General features: G+C 41.0%; 1 protein-coding gene across 6 annotated transcripts in view; it reads left to right on the plus strand.

Annotated features, from left to right (window-relative positions):
* The window catches only part of LOC138962351 (cilia and flagella-associated protein 47-like), a gene marked incomplete at its 3' end in the record, with an annotated part of 125,380 nt that overhangs the window by 92,906 nt on the left and 10,569 nt on the right, over window positions 1-21,905 (plus strand). For all 6 annotated transcript variants that reach the window (XM_070334137.1, XM_070334131.1, XM_070334133.1 and 3 more), the window contains 9 exon segments: window positions 364-482; window positions 11,098-11,152; window positions 11,798-11,946; window positions 12,861-13,002; window positions 13,505-13,680; window positions 16,839-16,946; window positions 17,965-18,181; window positions 18,629-18,785; window positions 19,550-19,775. In XM_070334137.1, the coding sequence (XP_070190238.1) occupies window positions 364-482; window positions 11,098-11,152; window positions 11,798-11,946; window positions 12,861-13,002; window positions 13,505-13,680; window positions 16,839-16,946; window positions 17,965-18,181; window positions 18,629-18,785; window positions 19,550-19,775 (1,349 nt within the window).

The following is a 21,905-nucleotide window of genomic DNA, read 5'->3' on the forward strand; positions in this document are numbered from 1 at the left end:
AACACACACTCGACCTCTCTGTCTGTCTGTCTCTCTCTCTGTCTCTGTCTCTGTCTGTCTGTCTCTCTCTCTGTCTCTGTCTCTCTCTCTCTCTCTCTCTCTCTCTCTCTCTCTCTCTCTCTCTCTCTCTCTCTCTCTCTCTCTCTCTCTCTTGTCTTTCTCTCTTTGAAAAAGCATGTCAAAGTTCTTGAACAGTATATAGTCATCTTAACTGTATGCTTGCCAACAAGCTTGATGTGGTAATTTCATTGAAAAAAAAAATTACTATTTAAACCATTGATCCGATAACCCTTAACAGGCCTCACCCTTGTCTAATGTTCTGTCATCGACAAGAAATCTGACATAGTATTGATGACATTTCAGGGCAAGCTGACACTGACCAATGCCGAGGATGGACAGGACCACGTGTTCCATTTGATCGGCAAACCAGATAAACCCCTGGCCCTTGACCACATCAAGCTTCGCTTGGATGCCAAGAAAGTGTGAGTAGCAATTTGTTTGTGACAAATACTCTACTGCAGCATGACCAAGTGCGCACGGAAAAGATCCTGTAATTCATGTCAAGAGTCCGGTGGGTTACAGAAACACAAAAATACCCAGCATATGCTGCCCCCGAAATCAGCTTATGCTGCCTGAATGGCGGGGTGAAAACGTCATACACGTAAAAATCCACTTGTACAAAAAACATGAGTTTCAGCTCATAAACAAAGAAGAAGAGAGTATGTGACAGATAATCTATTGCAGCAGGATTAGAGATGGGGGACTAAACATGGAGAAAGCAAGTACAGTGAAACCCTCCTTTCAAGACCTTCAAAAATCAGGGTCTTAAAAGGGAGGGAGTCTTAAAATGGGGGTAAGTTTACAGAGTTTATGAACAGAACGTCTGAGAAAACAGGGTCTTAAAAGGGAGGGAGTCTTCTTCTTCTTCTTCTGCGTTCGTGGGCTGAAACTCCCACGTACACTCGTGTTTTTTGCACGAGTGGAATTTTACGTGTATGACCGTTTTTTACCCCGCCATTTAGGCAGCCATACGCCGTTTTCGGAGGAAGCATGCTGGGTATTTTTGTGTTTCTATAACCCACCGAACTCTGACATGGATTACAGGATCTTTTTCGTGCGCACTTGGTCTTGTGCTTGCGTGTACACACGGGGGTGTTCGGACACCGAGGAGAGTCTGCACACAAAGTTGACTCTGAGAAATAAATCTCTCGCCGAACGTGGGGACGAACTCACGCTGACAGCGGCCAACTGGATACAAATCCAGCGCGCTACCGACTGAGCTACATCCCCGCCCGGAGCAAGTCTTAAATTTGGGGGTCTTAAAATGATGGATCGACTGTATTTGACAGGGATGCATTCACCACTGATTCATGTTACTGAATGGGAGTAGTAATTAATGTGTTGTAGCAGCACAGTTTTTGGTGTAACATTATGATTATAAAGCAGATCAGCTCTTAGTCTTTATTATTTGAAAGTGCAGAAAGCCTAGAATTTTCATCAGAGTGATGGACATGATTTATTTGGGGCACACGGTCAGAGACCGATGTGTGTGAGTGTGTTTTGAGTGTGTGTGTGAGTGGGTGCGTTCATGCGTGCATGTGTGTGTATGTATATGGGTCATTCGCCAAAGCTGGGTCTCATACTGTGACATAGGTGTCAAAAATTAAATGCCCACCAGAAAGTTCAAATGAGATGTCAATAGAAAGATACAAATGTTCTTCACATGATGTTGTAAAAAAAAAAGCTAATCCAGTTATAACTTTGTGCATAAATGAACAAAATAACGCGTGTAACATGGAAACAAAAATCACACTAAAAACATCTCTTAAAGTCAGTTTTTCTCTCTTTTTTAACATTGTTCTATGCAGTTTTGCTGCAACAACTACTCTCAACACCCTCCCAAAGTAAAACTTGAAAGAAAAAAAATTAATAAAAAAAACTTTAAAGTGAGTTTTGTAATAGAAAACAACACCAATTCTGTTTTTCCTATAAAAGTATAGAATCTGTTAATATTTTGTAACATTTCCTAATCAACATTTACTAGTATCACTCCCCAAACAGTGTGGATAATTTAAATGGTGCAAATTACTTTTATCTAAATAGATATTGATGATTATGCAATACCATCTCCGATGTAACATGGAACCCAAAAAGCAACTCGGCAAAGCATACTTTGATTTATCTGATCAAAATGAACCACAGTCAACATTCAAGTCAAAAAGCTAACACAGAACAACAGGTTAATAAATATAAATTGCTTTATTAATTAATTCAATGCAAAATTAGGATTAAAAGAAAACATATTTTGAGGCCCAAGTCAAAAATACAAATCAGAAAAAAATTCTCTAAACAAGAAACTTGAACTCCTTTCCTTCAAACTCTTAATCTTTTTGGTTACATTTCCCAGTGTTACTTCCCCAACAGTAATGAGAATAACAAGAGTGCAAAATAGTATCAGAACAAATAGATATTGATGAGCATGTAGCATGGAACCCCAAAGGCAACTCAACTGAGAATAATTTGAAATAGTTGATGAAAGTGAACCAAAATCAAAATCCAAGTCCAAGAAAGGAACACACAACAATATGTTAATAACACATATTGTTTTATCCATTATTTACTTGCAATAAAAAGAAAGGAAAAAAAATCTAAGGGCAAAGTGAAATTTTTGAAAGTCAAAGTAAAAAAAAAAACCCAAAAAATGATACTAAGAATGTACAAAAAAGTCAGTATGAAATGTCAGTTAATGTGGCTAAAAAACATTCACTTGTCAAAAACAAATGCAATGCCTCGACCAGGGGCTAGTCTGGGTGCTGGAACAGCTTTGTGCTCGCTCCTGGCAGGGAGCCATGCCTTGTCTGCCCATACATAACTGTTAGTGTCTGGCTTCAGCTTCAGATGGGGTAAATTGCTAGCAATTTGTTGGCATAAGATAGACATGGCCACAGGCGAAAGTAATTCTGCTTGGAAGCACACACTATTCAGTAACTTTAACGATATCTGCAGGATCAGTAACTTTAACGATATCTGCAGGATCCTCCCAGGATTGAGCCCTTACAAAAGGCCATGTTGTTGTGGCCTGGTTCAGTGGAGGAGGGTCCTGTGGCTGCACCATTACCGACCTGTATCCATTGCTAGTCTTTCTCACCCTGTGAGAGCCAGGGGTTGGCGTGCTAAACAGAGTGATTTGGTTGGTGGACTCCACCAGATTACTTCTGCAAGTATAGTACGTAATGGGCAAAACAGAGCTGAGACGTCAGCCAGGGGCCTGCTGATTCGCTGGTACAGATGAGGGCAATTGGATACAGAGAAGCGGAGGGGGTGCATTTCTAAATTTTGTGTTTAAAAAAGTGGATAATTGCTGCCTGTGGTTATGTCTATCTCCCCACTCTGCGCCCGATTATGCCAAAAAGTATTAACCTGATTGAACAACAATATGTTTGTTTTGAACTTATGTAATTGTGGCTGAGGAATAGTGACTCAGAACAGCTAAATGTTTGATTGTACATGGATAGACTTTTTTACCCTGGTCAGGGTTTGTTTTTGCTTAAAGAGGAATGTACAGCAGCAAGTTTGTTGCTAGTGGAATTTTGAACCCCAGTCAGGGGAGTTTGTGGACGTGTGGATACACATACATGTGTATATACCAGCTCAATAAATGTTGGAAATGTTACTACCAGGGTGAAGTTTTAGATGGTGCGGTATGAGGATGGAAGTGGTGTACGTGTGTATATGTGTAAATATGCGAGAGTGGTGTCGCGACATAAAGACATTTAAGCCTCAATCTTAAATGTTGTTATGTCGGGCGAACGACGTACTCCTGTATGCTGAATTGGTTTTATTCCTATTCAGCAGGCTACTGTGTCAGCATTTTGGGTTATTCTCAAACAGCTTGGTCGGGAGACAAAACACCCTGGATGATAGACCAGCACCGAAATTGGGGCGCAATTTCTAGCTCCAGTTTTCTTCAATTTTCTAGCTATACTAGTCACCTTGGTTTTGCTCGACCTACAACAGTAGCATAGCAGTTTCAATTTAAAACCACCCACCCACCCTTCTATAAGTTAAGGATAATTTTAATTTTATTTTAGTCAATTAAGTAAAAGGGGTTGAATCTCATTACAACGTGTTTTGGTTTTGTTGTTGTTTTTGTTTGTTGTTTTTGTGAATTTTTAATCATTTTATAGCTTGTGTTTTTGCATTACTGTTGTGTTACGGTGCTTTGTGGGGGCATAAGATAGACATGGCCACAGGCGAAAGTAATTCTGCTTGGAAGCACACACTATTCAGTAACTTTAACGATATCTGCAGGATCAGTAACTTTAACGATATCTGCAGGATCCTCCCAGGATTGAGCCCTTACAAAAGGCCATGTTGTTGTGGCCTGGTTCAGTGGAGGAGGGTCCTGTGGCTGCACCATTACCGACCTGTATCCATTGCTAGTCTTTCTCACCCTGTGAGAGCCAGGGGTTGGCGTGCTAAACAGAGTGATTTGGTTGGTGGACTCCACCAGATTACTTCTGCAAGTATAGTACGTAATGGGCAAAACAGAGCTGAGACGTCAGCCAGGGGCCTGCTGATTCGCTGGTACAGATGAGGGCAATTGGATACAGAGAAGCGGAGGGGGTGCATTTCTAAATTTTGTGTTTAAAAAAGTGGATAATTGCTGCCTGTGGTTATGTCTATCTCCCCACTCTGCGCCCGATTATGCCAAAAAGTATTAACAAGTAATGGATAGACTAACTAATGAGGAGGGACAAGTATTGAAAAAAAGACAAGATATTGTAAAAGAGCAAACTCGTTTTTATTCAAATAGATACAAAAAAAGAATTAACTTTGATGAACAATATGTTGAAATGTTTTTACAAGACGTAGAAGTTCCACAATTGACCGAAGAACAGAAAAATAGCATTGAGGGCATTTTAACTGAAGATGAAATCACAAAGGCTTTAAAAATAATGAAAAATATGGCTCAGCACCAGGCGGAGATGGTCTAACAACTGGTTTTATGAAATTTTTCTGGTGTCAGATAAAGACAATGGTTATATGTTCCTTGAACGCCGCTTTTGATAATGGTCAAATGTCTCCGACCCAAAAGAGAGCAGTTATAACATTAATACACAAAGGGAAGCAACTGTCAAGGGATGATCTGAATAACTGGCGACCAATATCTTTACTAAACTCAGATTATAAGTTACTGGCAAAGTGTCTAGCAGTACGCCTAAAAAGTGTGCTTGGAACAATAATTCATGAAAATCAGTTTGGTTTTATGAAAGGCAGAAATAGTAGCACAGCAGTTAGAATGATTGATGATATAATTACACATCTCAAACAAACGAACAAACCAGGGCTACTCCTAGCTCTAGACTACAAAGCTGCTTTCGACACAATATCAAAAGAATACATAATGTATGCCTTTAAACGCTTCAATTTTGGTAACACTTTTGTTAGATGGGTCACTACGCTCATGAACGAAACAGTAAGTTGTGTAAATTATATGGGGTGGTTGTCAGAGCCTATAGAAATGAACGCTGGAATTCGACAAGGCTGCTCATTCTCACCAATGGCCTTCGTGCTCGCCTTAGAGCTGCTGGCAGTCAAGATGAGGGCAGATCAGTCAGTTAAAGGGGTATTCTTGCCATCAGCCAATAGTACTAATCAAGAAAGACTATTGAAAATGATCTTGTACGCTGATGATATTACGCTTTTTCTGAAAGGCACTGATGATGTGCAAAATGCTCTGACATTGGTGTCATATTTTTCCAAGTTCTCAGGACTGGCTGTGAACAGACTGAAATCGGAGGCCATGTGGTTGGGTTCACAGAAGTACTCTGAGGAGCAGCCATGTGGCTTCAGATGGAAATCAAAAGTCAAAATTCTTGGTATATATTTTAGTAATAATTTAGAAGCCTCGGAAATCGAAGAAAACTGGACGGAAAAAATTAATCATATTCAGAGCACAATGATTAAGTGGTCTAAGAGAAACTGCAGTATAATGGGAAAGATTTGCCTTGTAAAATCACTTTTGATCCCTCAATTAACACATGCTTTGCAAGCTTTGATTATACCCGAAAAGATCATATGTAAACTGAACTCAATGTTTTTCAGATTCATTTGGAAAAAAAGATTTTCAAACACAAAAGCCTATGAAAAGGTAAAACGAAAAGTTATGTGCCAGGAAACAAGTAAAGGTGGCCTAAATATGATTGACTTGGGTGACTTTCAAAAATCCTTTGTACTTGGATGGTTTTCGAAATTACTGCAACCAAACGAAGAAGCTTGGAAAAGTATTCCACTCAGTATGTTCTCCAAACTCGGAAAAAATCTATGCTGCTTTCAAGCAAACGTCAAACCAGCCTTATTTAAAGGGTTGGGATTGATTACAAACAAGTTCTGGAAAAGCGTTTTAGAATGTTGGCTTGACAACCATGAAAAGATATTACCATGCGTGAAAAAAATGACCCAGCTGGAGAATTTATGCCTATGGAATAACTCTCTAATTGCTTATCGTGGCAAGACAATGTTTCTACGTGATTGGGTTACATCTGATATATGCTATGTGAAGGATTTATACGAGAATAATATGTTTTTACCATTTCACAGGATTTGTGAAAGAGTTGGGCATAAACCAACAAGACTATTTGAATATGGGGCAATTCGCACAGCAATAGCATCCCTTTTTTTGAAGATGAATGATAATGGAATACAAGCTATGAAGGTAATGGATTATCAAAAAATAAGTACATTTAAACCCAGGCAGTTTCGTAAATTAATGGTAGACGCTTATCAAACTGACACTATTGCAGTCAGTTTCTGGAAAAGAAAGATGGGAATTGAAATAAACAAGGACATTTGGCAGATAGCAAGCAACGCATCAAAAGAAGTAAGATTGAGACTGCTACACTGGAAAATAACTCATAACATTTATCCAACGAACATTATATTGTATAAAATGGGCATTGCTGAGAGTATTAGCTGTACACATTGTACAGAAGAGACAGATTATATCGAACATTTCTTTTATTATTGTATAAAAATAAGCAAAGTGTGGAATCTTGTTGAAGAAGCCTTCTTCACCGCTTGTTCAAAGAGAATTCATGTTGATGTGCGGGATGCCCTATTTGGCCTAGTTAAAAGGAATTCTATTTCATCCGCTGAAGCAAACTATGTCAATTTGCTGATCTTGATTGCAAAAATGTGCATAGGTATTTATAGATACGGTACCCCTTTAGAGATCGGATGTATTTTTGAAAAAGAGTTAAGTTTAAGAAAAATAATTGACTTGTGACTCGCATATATGTTGCTATCTGTGAAATTGAAATAAAGAAACGTTAGGTAACAAAAGGAGAAATGATGACGGAAGAAAATATAGGACAAAATGTAAAAAAAAAAAAAATAGGTGGAGAGAGAGAAGATAGAACAAGAGGAGACAGTGAGAGAGAGAGAGAAAGAGAGAGAGAGAGAGAGAGAGAGAGAGAGAGAGAGAGAGAGAGAGAGAGAGAGAGAGAGAGAGAGAGAGAGAGATTGGCAGACTATGGGAGAGAGAGACCGACAGAGTATGGGGGAGAGGAGAGAGAGAGAGAGAGAGAGAGAGAGAGAGAGAGAGAGAGAGAGAGAGAGAGAGAGAGAGAGAGAGAGAGAGAGAGAGAGAGAGAGACGAAGCAAAAAAAGAAGAACAAAGAAGAAGACAGAAAATTCCGAAGAACAAAATTCAGAAAAAAAACCCAGACAAGTCGAAGAGAAAGAAAGTGGATGCAGAGAAAGACAGACTAGGGAGTGAGAGAGAGAGAGAGAGAGAGAGAGAGAGAGAGAGAGAGAGAGAGAGAGAGAGAGAGAGAGTGAGAGAGAGAGAGAGAGATGTTGTGTGGACAAGTGTGAGAAAGAGAGAGAGAGAGGAGAGAGAGAGAGAGAGAGGAGAGAGAGAGAGGGTAAATGTAAATTTAAAAAAATTTAAAAACAATTGTCCATGATCTGTTTACTGTCCATTGAGTGTGAAGCTGAGAGAAAGAGTGAGACTGAAGGAAAACAATAATAACTTAATAAGAATTAAAATGATTATAAAAAAAAAATAATAAAAAAAAAAAACAACTTCCGATATAAAAAAAAACACAAAAAAAACGCACGCACATGTGTGATTAACAATGTCTGATCTCCTAAAAAAAAAAAAAAAAAAAAAAAAAAAGCAAGAAAGATAAAAAAAAAAAAAAAAAAAAAAAAATATAGGACAAATGTCCTGAGTTCTTCAGCATCAATAGGACATTTGACCGCTTTCAGAAAGTGTAATAGGACATTATGAATTTGCGCCAAACAGCTTATAACACATTCCATGGAATTGTTCCAAAGTCATGCGCCCACACACACACGCACACACACCCACGCGCGCGCGCTGTAGAACACACACATAATATAGTAAATACATCAACACAGTGTGCGTATAATGTTGTATTTGTTTAGTTTCAAAGAAACCACAAAAAAGAAACCAACATGAACAACTTCAGAGCTCGTACTTTGATTAAATACTGCATGATTTGGATAAAAGTTGACAAACAAAATGATCGGTTTGATCTAATGCTGATCTTTTGCAGGCTTTAGTTTTTTTTCAGCGGCATAATTCAGTGCTTCGTCTCGTATCGAAAACAAAAGCAGACTACAAATTTAGTCAGTTGGAGTTGTCTCCCGTACTCCTGTAGCATGCACTGATCTAAAAAGAATCCACTATTTTTAGATCAGTGCGCTGCACCGAGACGGTTATACCCAAACGGCGCATACCGCAAACGGTTCGGGAATTCCCGACAAAAGAAAAGATCCGCACGCGGCACTGACAACTTCAATGTCAGCTGAACACGAGAGCGTTCGGTCTTTTAGAAGACTGGGGGCCCGGTAGCTCAGTTGGTAGAGCACTGGACTTGTGATCGAAAGGTCGCAGGTTCGAATTCGGGCCGGGACAGACACGGATCAACTTATGTGCAGACCCAGAGACGGAAGCCATGTCCCACCCCCGTGTCATCACAATGGCACGTAAAAGACCTTGGTCATTCTGCCATAAGTGCAGGTGGCTGAATACACCTAAACACGCAGACACCTGGGTAGCGCGACTCCGTTGCTGCTAGCTTTCCACTGGGAGGAAGCGACCCGAATTTCCCAGCAATGGGACAATAAAGTAATGAAAATGAAAAATGAAATGAAATGAAAAATGAAATGAAAATGAAATGAAAAATGAAAAATGAAATGAAAATGAAAAAATGAAAATGAAAATGAAAAATGAAATGAAAAATGAAAAATGAAATGAAAATGAAATGAAAATGATTTGTATCTTGAAATGAAAATTAACGAATATTGCGCTGTCCGAAGGAATGGAGTACATATCGGACAATGACCACGCTCAGGCTAAAACGATAGGACATCTGACCGACATGCGGCAATGTGAATCGGACATTTGGGGATTTTCATCGTTATATGTCCGATGTCCGACGCCTAACGACATCCCTGTTTCCCATAAAAACAACATAAAATACAGCCGTGATTGATACACGTTTGGCTTCTGAAAAAGATTGTGTGTCCGATTACCCTACAATCGGGCTAACTTCGTCACAAAGAATCGGGAGACTGTCAGCCATCCGGTCTTCCTCGTTACGAGGTTGATGAGAAATTTTAAATCGAAGCAAGAAAGTATTCAATCAAGGCGCGTATATGAATAATACTGTTGAAAAGTTACAGAAGCAAAATCTGCACCAAAAAAATGCTATCTACTGTTACAAAAAGTATCGGAGCACAAGTTTGAAAAGTTTCGCCGGAGATCCTAAAATTTACTGACTGCTGAAATCAAGTATATGAAACTGCGTTCAGATCAAGTTCGGTATTTTGTCAAGTCAAGAGCACACTCATCTTAGCCGAACGTAAAGAACAATCATACAGTTATTTATTTAAACAATGCATAAGCATTTATATGCATAGAATTTGCTGTAAACTTACCTTTAGATCAGCACAGAAGTGTCGGGATAACAACGTCACACATGCAACACAATCAGAACCCAAATTCAAACTGAATCTCGCTGGCGATGTAAACCGCGTGGTCAGCCGAAGTGCATTATATCCTTCCGCTTGGTAGTAGAGGGAATGTGTGTCAAAATAGTTTTGAAATATTTTGTCTTTTGTACGATCTAGTAAAATGTTTTGATAACAACCGTAACATCAGAAACTGGAAACAAAACTGGGTAATAGCATTACACAACGAAATATTTTTTGTTAGCTCAACCTTAATGTTTCTCATTGCGCGTACACACAAGGAACACAGTGGACATGTGTTCGAGACAAAAAGTAGTACCACCCAGATTTCGGAGCTTGCTGTAGAGTTGCAAAACAAAGCGTGTACATGTGGGAAACAGAGTGTTACGTTGTTGATCGTAAAGAAGAATGCCAATTTTGGCAAGATTAACAAATATTTTTAAAACAAACTTTCACAGCATGAGAAAAGTAACATCACATGATAATGTTATGCTGGAAACGATCAGTTATAATGATTCTGTTCAGTTTGCTGACCAACACTTTCAGTCAGCTTTTTCATGTCACAAAACGACCACCCATTTTCGCAAACGAATGAACACCATTCATTCAACTGAGTAAACACAGACCAACATTTTGAAACAAAAATAGTTGAATATTGTCTCTTACAATATTCTTCTATAGTCTGCACACAAAAAAATGGGAAAAAGTTTTAAACTTTGTTCACATTGCATCTATTTTTAGAAGTGGTATCGGCGGTGCGCAGCTTTGGAGAATGACCCATATATATGTATGTGTGTGTGAGTGTGTGTGTGTGTGTGTGTGTGTGTGTGTGTGTGTGTGTGTTGTGTGAGTGTGTGTTGTGTGAGAGTGTGTGTTTGTGTGTGTGTGTGTGTGTGTGTATGCATGCATCCCTGTGTGTGTGTGTGTGTGTGTGTGTGTGTGTGTGTGTGTGTGTGTGTGTGTGTGTGTGTGTGTGCATGCGTTTGTGCTTGTGTGTGTGTGCATATTTGTGTATATGTATGCATCAAGTGAATGAATTTGTCAGTGTATGTGTGGGTTGATTGTAACCCATTTACTTGATTCTTTCGACAGACTGACTCACACAGTGAAGATCCCCAACGCCACTAAGAAGAAGCTGTTTTATAAGGTGTGTTGAATTGCTCAGTTGTTTTCAATGTAAAACAGTCAATGTCTCTTTCCAGAGATGCACAGTACCTTCTCGTTGTCTTTTTCATCATTTGTTTGATTCTCTCTTGCTTTCGTTCTTTCTTTCTGTCTCTTTTTTTTCGTCTTTCTTTTTTTTCGTCTTTCTTTTTTTTCTTCTTTATTCTTCTTTTCTGAGCGTCTTTCTTTTTTTCCCCCTTTCTTTCTTGTCATTCCTAAATTTGATTCATTCTTTTTTTGTTCCTTTGATCTTCTCTGTAAAAAAAACCAGCCATTTGTTTGAACTAAAGTGTAGTTTTTCTTTCTTTCCTTCCTTCCTTCCCAATTTCTTCCTTCCTACCTTCCTTCCTTCCTTCCTTCCTTCCTTCCTTCCTTCCTTCCTTCCTTCCTTCCTTCCTACCTTCCTTCCTTCCTTCCTTCCTTCCTTCCTTCTTACCTTCCTTCCTTCCTTCTTTTCTTCCTTCCTTCCTTCCTTCCTTCCTTTCTTCCTTCCTTCCTTCCTTCCTTCCTTCCTTTCTTTCTTCCTTCCTTCCTTGTTTCCTTCCTTCCTTCCTTCCTTCCTTCCTTCCTTCCTTCCTTTCTTCCTTAATTTATTCCTTACTGACGCTAAACTTCTCTGTGAATTCAGGTGGAGTCAGACTTGCCTTTCGTGACGGGTCCTGAGATCGTGTCAGTGCTGCCTCGACAGTCGACAAAGTACACCATGACACTAGCTCCCAGACACCGTGGCACATACACTGGTATCCTGGCCTTCATCGCTGGAGTGAACCCTGTGTGGTGAGTGTCACTTTGTAACTTTGTATATGTGTGTGGATGGGTGGGGACAAACTACACCATGACACTTTCTCCAAAATCTTGTGTAACCTATACAGCTCTATCCTGGCCTTCATCGCAGGAGAAAACCCTGTGTGGTGAGTGTCACTTTGTAACTTGGTATATGTGTGTGTGTGTGTGTGCGTGTGTGTGTGTGTGTGCAGGGTTGGGGTGGGGCGGAGGGGGGAAGTGGAGGGGGGGGGGAGGGCAGGAGGTCGGGGAGACATACTTCACCTTGACATTTTCTCCAAAAACGCGTGGTACCTATACAGCGGTATCCTGGCCGTCATCGGCGGAGAGAACCCTGTGTGGTGAGTGTCACTTTGGAACTTAGTACAGTGGAACCCCCCTTTTAAGACCTCGCACGATCTGAGAAATTCAGGTCTTAAAAATGAGGGAGACGTCTTAAATTGGAGGTAAAATGACAGCGGTTATGAACAGATAATCGGAAGAAACAAGGTCTTGAAAGGGGAGGAAGATTTAAATTGGTAGGTCCTTGAAGGGGGTTTCACTGTATGTGAGTGTGTGTGTGTGTGTGTGGGGAGGGGGGGTTAATTTGGGGGAAGTGGAGGAGGGAGTTTTCTCTTTATAAGTTGTGTTGCAAGATCAGGGACAGAGTAGCTAGAGCTTTCATGCATTCTCTGCAGATTAAGTTTGCTTTGTTTCACATTCCTGATTCTGGTTTGTTTTGAGACTTGTACTTTAGACTTCCTTTTTTTCTGGCAAAGTCAAAGGGGTAGCTAGTACCTTTTTTTCTTGCAAGAGGACCCATTTCCAGGGCAACTCTGAAATTGTCTGGTCTGTTTAAAACAGGTGGTCTATGCACTCGAAACGTTCTCTTTTCATTTTTTAATTCAGTTGCAAATTTTATTTTGCAGTGAAGTGGATAGCGATGGAGATGAGATTCCTCTGGACCCTGACGTTCGTGACTACGACGGGTACCGTGTGTGGTATTCTCTTGAGGTGACAATCAGACCTGCACCCCCAGAACGAGTCGTCTCTGTCACCTGTGCTTGCCAGGTAGGATGGGTCCTGGTGTTAGCTGGTGTGTTGACTCGTAGAATGTTTTGTTTTACATTTTGACGAAGAATTTAGACAGAAAATAAAAAAAATGGATAGCCAAGCTGGTTTGCTTGATACACAGTCCATCCCCTTCTTCTTCTATTTTACCCTTTAAACTGTTCCACTCAGCATCGTCATAGATTTTGGTGTACTTCCACACTCAGCCATACATTCACTTACTTGCTTTTTGTTGTACCTGAGGCATTCTCATTCAGCTTATGAAACAAAACACATAAAAACACTCAAATACAGTGGAACCCCCTTTTCAGACCTGAGAAAATCAGGTCTTAAAATGGGGGTAAATTTACAAAGGTTATGCCAGAAAGTCTGAGAAAAGCGGTTCATAGAAGGGAGGGAGCCTTAACTTGGGGGATCTTTACAGGTAGGTTCCACTGTATCTCCAAAAATACAAAGCGGATTACCAGCCACTCACCACTCTATCCCCCGTACCTGTGTCCAGAAAAAGATGCTGATCGAAGTGATCGTACGGAACCCCACGCCGCAAGACATCACGCTGACGGCTACGGTGCAGGGCCGAGATCTCTTGGGGCCTGACTCCATTTCCCTGGCTGCCGGTGAAAAAGCAGTCTACACCCTCACCTATGCACCTACCCTCATCGGCAAGAGCAAGGGCAGGTGGGTATTTTTGTGCATGAGAGGTGGATATACAGGGTGACGGGCCCAAACAATGCCACCCATGAAAATGCTAAAAACACATGGAATTTGTTGGGCGAATTACTTCATATTTGGTATACATTTGATTAAGGTATGGGATAATCCGTCCATCAAAGTTTCAAGTTTGTATGTTAAATTAGCTGACACCAATGTTCTTTCGAAAATGTATTCCAAATTCGGGGATTGGCTGAAAAGTACGAGGTTTGGCACTGAGTCTGTTATAGCCATGCACACTAACCCGATTTTAGCCATCAATATTTTAACCTGTTAGGTTTTCTGAAGGGCCTTGTATGCAATAAAAACATCATCAGACAAATATGACTCAAAACTACAGGGAGTCTGGAGGGTTCAAGTCGGATGAGTTTGGCCACTGCTCAGTGTCAACCATCCTAATCTCAGGGATGAAAATTCTCCGTTTTTTCCGACTTTTCCGATTAGTTTCAATGGGCCATCCGATTTATTTGTGCGATTCCGGTTTTTTTACGGTACGGTTTCTGTTTAAAGACGAACAGTCTCATCCTTCTCAAACAAAATGGCGAGCGCGAAAGTTTTCCGACGTGACAAGGATCGACTTCCCGATTCATGCTCCAAGAACAAATTCCGATGGGATTGGATGGACAAACACATCGATGATGTTCGAGTTGGGGACGTTATCCGAAAATTGGACGAGGAAGGCGTGGTGAAGGGCGTGTGTTGCGGAAAAAACATTAAGTATGGTCAGGCCTGAAAGTCTCGGTCGTTGTTTTTTGAGCGGGCCGAGACTAGTTGGCAGTCGTGTCGTAGATTGTTGACACTCTCTCTCTCTCTCTCTCTCTCTCTCTCTCTCTCTCTCTCTCTCTCTCTCTCTCTCTCTCTCTCTCTCTCTCTCTCTCTCTCTCTCTCTCTCTCTCTCTCTCTCTCTCTCTCTCTCTCTCTCTCTCTCTCTCTCTCTCTCTCTCTCTCTTTATTTTGCACCCACTGACATTTTTTTTCCCGGGGCAGCATGCCCCTGGACCCCCCCCTAGTAGTCTGAAAGTGATATAAAATTCTCTCTATATATATATATATTTCATGACAATACCAGCTTGTTGTAATCCCTTTTTAATGCCTGAAAAAGAAGTAGATTTGCTTTCAAATGAGCACCAGATTGCTTCATTTTGTATGTATTTTGGGGCCATGTTTGAATCCAATTTTAAGGCTCAGATAGCCCCAGATTGCACCAAATTGCACCCTTGAAAAAACAAAATTCCGGGGGGGCATGCCCCTGGACCTCCCTAGAAGTCTTGGCGCTTCGCGCCTGCGAAACTTGGCGCTACGCGCCTTCGAAGTTTTTTTTCAGTTTTTTTTTTTCCTTCAGTTTTCATCCCTGAATCTCCGAATTTGTTAAAGTCTAAAAATCAAACCAGTTGACCTACACACTTGAAACTTTGTAAAATGATCATCCCACATCTCAAGCTAATGTACACCAAATTTGTAGTAATTCACTGCACATATGTGTGAGTTATTAGCATTATAGAGGGTGGCAATTGGGGGGGGGGGGGGGGGGGAGGGGGTCACCCTGTAGTAGTCATTTTTGTTTAACTCATTGTCTCCCAGGTACAGATATATCCGTACCCACTCATATGACTCTATCTGACCAGGTACGGATATATATCTGCTCAGACTGTTAGCTTCAGTCACTTCCTGTAACGTTTATCTAACGCCTGCATTCCAGCGTGTTGATACACAGTTACTACACAGTTACTTCAAATCTGAGTGACCTGCTGCAGCACAGCTGGTCTTGGTTAAAAAAAACACCTTTGTCAACATAGGTGGGGTAGAAAGTGTTAAGAAGGCTTTGATTTCCCCCAATGTGAGGATTTCTGTAATTTAATTGTTGGTGCGATAGAGAGGATTAGTAGGAAGGAAGATTTCTGTGGGTGGGGATGTTGTTTAGTTGTGGGTCACTGAATGTCTTTGAGATAAGGGATGGGAAAGTATAATACCACATTTGTAAGAGAGGGAGACCCAGAAAAGATTAGGAAAAAAGGAAGGGGCGAGGGGGCAAGAGAAAGGAGAGAGTGAAGAGAGAGATTATAAAAAAAACAAGTCGCGTAAGGCGAAATTACTACATTTAGTCAAGCTGTGGAACTCACAGAATGAAACTGAACGCACTGCATTTTTTCACAATGACCGTAGTTCGCCGCTAGTGCAAAAGGCAGTGAAAGTGACGAGCCTGTTTAGCGCGGTAGCGGTTGTGCTGTGCTGCATAGCACGCTTATAACTGTACCTCTCTTCGTTTTAACTTTCTGAGCGTGTTTTTAATCCAAACATATCATATCTATATGTTTTTGGAATCAGGAACCGACAAGGAATAAGATGAAATTGTTTTTAAAACGATTTCGGAAATTTAATTTTAATCATAATTTTTATATTTTTACTTTTCAGAGCTTGTTTTTAATCCAAATATAACATATTTATATGTTTTTGGAATCAGAACATGATGAAGAATAAAATAAAAGTAATTTTGGATCGTTTTATAAAAAAATAATTTTAATTACAATTTTCAGATTTTTAATGACCAAAGTCATTAATCAATTTTTAAGCCTCCATGCTGAAATGCAATACCGAAGTCCGGCCTTCGTCGAAGATTGCTTGGCCAAAATTTCAATCAATTTGATTGAAAAATGAAGGTGTGACAATGCCGCCTCAACTTTTACAAAAAGCCGGATATGACGTCATAAAAGACATTTATCGAAAAAATGAAAAAAAAACGTCAGGAGATATCATACCCAGGAACTCTCATGTAAAATGTCATAAAGATCGGTCCAGTAGTTTACTCTGAATCGCTCTACACACACACACGCACAGACACACACACACACATACACCATGACCCTCGTCTCGATTCCCCCTCTATGTTAAAACATTTAGTCAAAACTTGACTAAATGTAAAAAGGGGGGGGGGGGGGGGTGAGGGAAGAGGGAGATATGGGGGGGGGGGGTGGTGGGGGCAATGAGAGAAGTGGGAGATATGATAGGGAGGGTGGGGGGGGGGGGGGTAGGTGGAGCTAGATCAGACTTGATAGAAAGAACTTGTGTGCCAACTGATACTGCATGCAGTTTAATTTTCTGACTGATTGTATTACCTTTGTGTGCAGCCTGGTGTTCTACAACGAAATTGTGGGAGAGTTCTGGTACCAGCTGGATCTTGACGCTCAGTCCCCCCCACCCACCACTCTACCTCACATGGAGTGCGAGCTTGGAAAGTGAGTTAACGTAGATTTGATGAGTAGCCCACAGAATGCCATACTGCGGAACCCCCCTTTTAAGACCTCCAAAAATCTGAGAAAATCAGGTCTTAAAATGGGGGTAAATTTACAGAGGATATGAACAGAAAGTCTGAGAAAACGGGGTCTTAAAGGCTGACATAGTCCTATTTAATTAGTTTAATTACTTCCAGGGCTTTTCCCATCGTTGCGGGGATGTATAAATTAAGCTTCCTGCAAAGTTTTAGGTTTGAAGTCCTTACCAATTACGAGAAATAATTATTTCTTTATTGCATTGTTTAGCAACAGTTCTCCAGGACTTGGGCTATGTTTAGACCGTTGACGTCACTTCGTGACGTTTCGTAAACCAAAGATGGCGTTTGAGACTGTTCTGTTTACATTCGACACTATCAACACCACTTTGCAATACTGAAATAATTTTTTCTGTGTTCGAAAGCTACAGCCAATTGTTATTATATCCCCTTAGGTACAGTTTTATAGCATTATTGGCACATGTAAGCGATATGAATTAATTAATGAACGCTACGAGTATAGAAGCCTTTAAAAGGGAGGAAACCTCTGGATTTTTTTCAGCAAAATGGTTCTACGGGTGTAATTCTGAAGGATGTTCATTTTTGTTTGTATCTCCTGTACGCGCTGAAGAAGGAAGTAGCATGGAAAGTGAATAATGGTTAACGATGTTTCAACAAGGGTAATCGCATGGGGAAAACTCATACTAGACTCATTTTAACATATAGATCAGGAGTTTTGTCCCCTCCCTCTTTCCCCTCCCCTCTTTTCTTGTGACAAACACTTGTAAACGATTACTGTAGGTAGTGAAATAAGTGGATTACAGGGGAACCCCCATTTTAGGACCTCAAACTATCTGAGAAAATCAGGTTTTAAAATGGAGAGAGTCTCAAAATGGAGGTCATTTTACAGAGGTTCTGAACAAGAAATCTTAAAGGGGGTTCCAGTCACTGTAATCTAATAAGCTACTCTTAATTTCTTCTCCCAGGTGGGCGGAGCAGATGATCAACCTGCAGAACGTCACAGATGAAACGCTGGAGCTGATCCCGACCGTGTCCAACTCTAATAACTTCTGCCTGGTGCGCGACAACGAGCGCCCCATCCTGCTGCGGCCAAAGACCTGCCTGGAGGTTCCGCTCCACTTCATGCCCTCAACGCTGGGTCAGGCCGACCACCTGGCGAAGATCATCTTCATCAGTCAGCAGGTGAGTGACCACAGAGTGGAATTTGCTCTAGACGGGCATGTAGCCTAGTGGTTAAGGGCCTCAGCTTTCTGTGTGAAATGTTCAGGGTTTCGCCTTCTTCTTTGTTCATGGGCTGAACCTCCCACGTTCACTCAATGTTTTTGCATGAGTGGGTTTTTACGTGTCTGACCGTCTTAACTCCGCCATTCAGGCAGCCTATGCTGCTTTCAGGGGAGCTTCAGGGTTTGATTCCCAGTCGCGCCTGGTGCGTTAGGGGTGGAGATTTTTGCGCTCTCCCGGGTCAACTGGATTTGTGCAGACCTGCTAGGTCCTTATCCTCCTTTGTGTGTACACACAAGCACAGGACCAAATACGCACAAAAATGATCCTGTAATCTAGTGTGGAAGGGCGTGTGCTTCGGGCACTCAGTTACAACAGTAAAAATGTTCCCTGATTTTTTTCCAACAGCTTGGAGAGTGGGTGTTTGTGGCGTCCGGCACGGGACTGCTGCCACTACCCCAGGACCCGGTCAGGGTTTTCACTGGTCCCGGCTCCAACACCACCCTCATCATCCCCTTCCGCAACCCCATGGACACGCCTGTCGTGGCAAATGTTGTGCTGAAAGGTATTTTTCTTGAATTGGAATTGTAAAGCGCATGGAGCTGTTATCGGGACTTGCGCAATAGAAAAGTGATTTATTATCATTTTTATTATGTTAGTTGTGTTTGTGACGGGTACTGTTGAGGAACTTATCATTTCAGTCCTGGTTCTTTTCTGTGGAAGATCAGAGTGATCTGCATGTTTTACGAAACCCTTCTATATTTCAAAATGTGAAATCAATAGCTCCTAAAAAGAGAGGTAGTCCTGAAATGGAAGTAGATCCGCAGACTTAATGAAGGGGAGGAAGTGCGATGTAAATGACAAGCAGACATCCCTTTATAGCATACATATGAATACTGTGTGAACAGTACATGTGGTTATTTTTGTCCGTATGATTTACAATTGTTTTATGTACGTTGTACATTTAATTGTTCTATTCTGTATATGTTCTTTTGTAAAGGGCATAGAGCCATAGGTTACGCACTTAAAAATGTCCAGTTATTATTATTATTATTATTATTATTATTATTATTATGTCTTAGAGTGAACTGATGGTAATTTTTCTTCACTAAAACCAAGGGCGCTGGTTCGGATAATTTGGTTAGATTAAATGAAGTGGGACCAAATAAAAACATTAACCTTAGAAGCCGGTAGCTGAAACGTAAAAAAAATACACACCTGAAGACAGAGCACAGGACATGCTGATGATACCTGACAGACTGAAAAACTGTACCTTAAAAACAAAGGGACCACTGTACCGAACTCTTTGTCTCTGCTTTTCCTGCACAGACTACACGGAGAACACAGACATCTTACGTGTGAGCGACCAACGACAGCCGTTCTTGCTGATGCTGAAGAACATGAAGACAGTCCTGCGAGTGGCACCAAAGACCACCCTGGACATTCCCCTCAGCTTTGCACCCGTGCTGATGAAAAAGTACGAAGCTCTCTGCACTGTCATCATCACCAAAGAGGATGGAACCTGCTGGGATTATGTGCCTAAAGATGACAACGGGTAAGCTGATTTGTTGGTGTTTCACCATGTCATGTGAAAACTTGTTATTTATTTGCTGCTGTATTTGTGTTTCTACTTGGGTGCTGTCTGCCTTAATTGTCAAGACAGCTCGGTTGTCACAGGGGCATGTTCCCAGGTTTTACCCTGACTTTTGATGAGATACACAAAGTGTATGCATGTTTAGGTGGTATCAGCCGTCTGCATGCCATAAGGGCAGAATGACCAAGGGCTTTTACGGGCCACTGTGGTGATGTTGGGCGCAAAGTAAGAATCCGGGGTAGAGTTGGAATAATCGGGATTTCACGAAACCTCATTTGATTTCCAACAAAGCGCCGTATTTCTGGAAACGAGCTGCCTCGTTCTAGAAATGGCAACCCTTCGACTGGCACAAAAAAGTATACCCTTTTCACAGGTCATGAATAAGGTATATGAAAAAGCAAGGTCTTATACAGGGGAAGTCTTGAATTGGGGGTGTGTGTAACAATTCTCTCAGTGACACTTAGCGCATGCAGCTAGCTAGTTGCTGCTGTCTCGATCTATTTTGAACACAATGATTTTTTTTCTCAGAGTAGAGTGTTAGTTTGTTACAACAGGCTGAAATCATCTTTAATTTTGAATCAACATTTTGCAACAATCAATCACATCAATATAGCGCACAGACTGACTCAAGTTGCACATTACGTTTCAAGAGCCTAGATTACCATGCAGTGACAAGAGCCTACTCAGTAAAGGGACGTATAACTGCAGCCCAGAGAGACTGTGTGAGTTTAATATATAATCAGTTAAGACTGAGTAAAAAAATTATTACAATCGATAATTACTAGTGAAAAGTTATATCGGAACTGACACTCTTGTTGTGTTTTTGTTGTTGTAAAATGTAAGATCTGAAACGTTAAAAATTACGTAAAATTGGTGCGTTTTGGTCGAGTGGGATGGGTCGTTGAACTGTGTTGTTACAGCCCGCCGAAGTTATCAAAAGTGTTTTTGCTTTTTGTAATTCGGTTGGTTTGGTGCGTTATACAATGCATCTGCTTTTTCAAGACTAAGCATTGATCACTTTGAAACACAAGGATCATCATGGGCCATCATGACTTGTATCATTTTACATCGCATTCTAAGAATTAAAGAGCAGAATTCTCACTACGCGCGCGGTACATTTCTAGGATCGCGTAGCGCAAAGTTGGAATTCCTAAAATGGCGGCCATTGTTGGAATTCCAACAAAGCGCAGGTCATTTCCGGAAAAGCGCCGATGACGAGATGAGTCGCAACAGTGACACAGGGGTGTGACAATTAGATACCATCTCTGGGTCTGTACATAAAATTGACCTGTGTCCGGCCAGGCCCGGATTCGAACCCGCGACCCTGGATCACAAGTCTTGTGCTCTACCATCTGACCTACCCGGGTCCCCTCAGTTACAGATCTTTTTCTTCTTCCTTTTAAATTATTGGGTCTTGGATCAGAAACTAATGATTTGTTGGAGCTGCTATGCACATTTTGTGTATGTATGTATATGTGTATGCATGTTGATATAAAAGTGTATTATGTGATCAAGAGTTTGCAGCTATATACATGTATCTTAATTATCAGTTCTATCCGCTCACTGTCTCCATTAAATTACATATCTTATCCCAACTCACCTATAGCAATTTACTTCAGTCTAGTGCCAGAACGCTGTATCGCATCACCTTGGTAACAAGGGAGGCAACTCTAAAAAAAAGCTACCTTGACCCATAAACAGGACAAAATCACGTGACTTCCTGACCTTGCCGCCATATTGAACTCATTTCTCTACTCAGCGCTCCGTGGCTACGGACATGTTTTGCTTCGCTTAGACTTTTCAGCCTTTCGTCTGACTTTTCCTTGGGTCAGACTTCACCTTGGTTTTCCTTGCACGTCCCTCTTCTCTTACTTTGTGTTTGGGGTGAGCATTTTTGCATATTTTTGTCGTTTTATTGCTTGACTGCACTTAGAAATTTTTACACGCTTTCGTCCGCCATGTCGGATAGCGGTAAGAAGAAAAGTTCTAAGCAAGTGACGGAGCCTTCTCCTGCTAAGAAGCCTTCTCGTAAGCCGAAAGGCTCTTCTAGTCAAGCTGTTGTGAACGTCTTAGACCCTTCGTCCAAACATT

This window comes from Littorina saxatilis, linkage group LG3, assembly GCF_037325665.1.
Source record: "Littorina saxatilis isolate snail1 linkage group LG3, US_GU_Lsax_2.0, whole genome shotgun sequence".
Classification (NCBI taxonomy): domain Eukaryota; kingdom Metazoa; phylum Mollusca; class Gastropoda; order Littorinimorpha; family Littorinidae; genus Littorina; species Littorina saxatilis.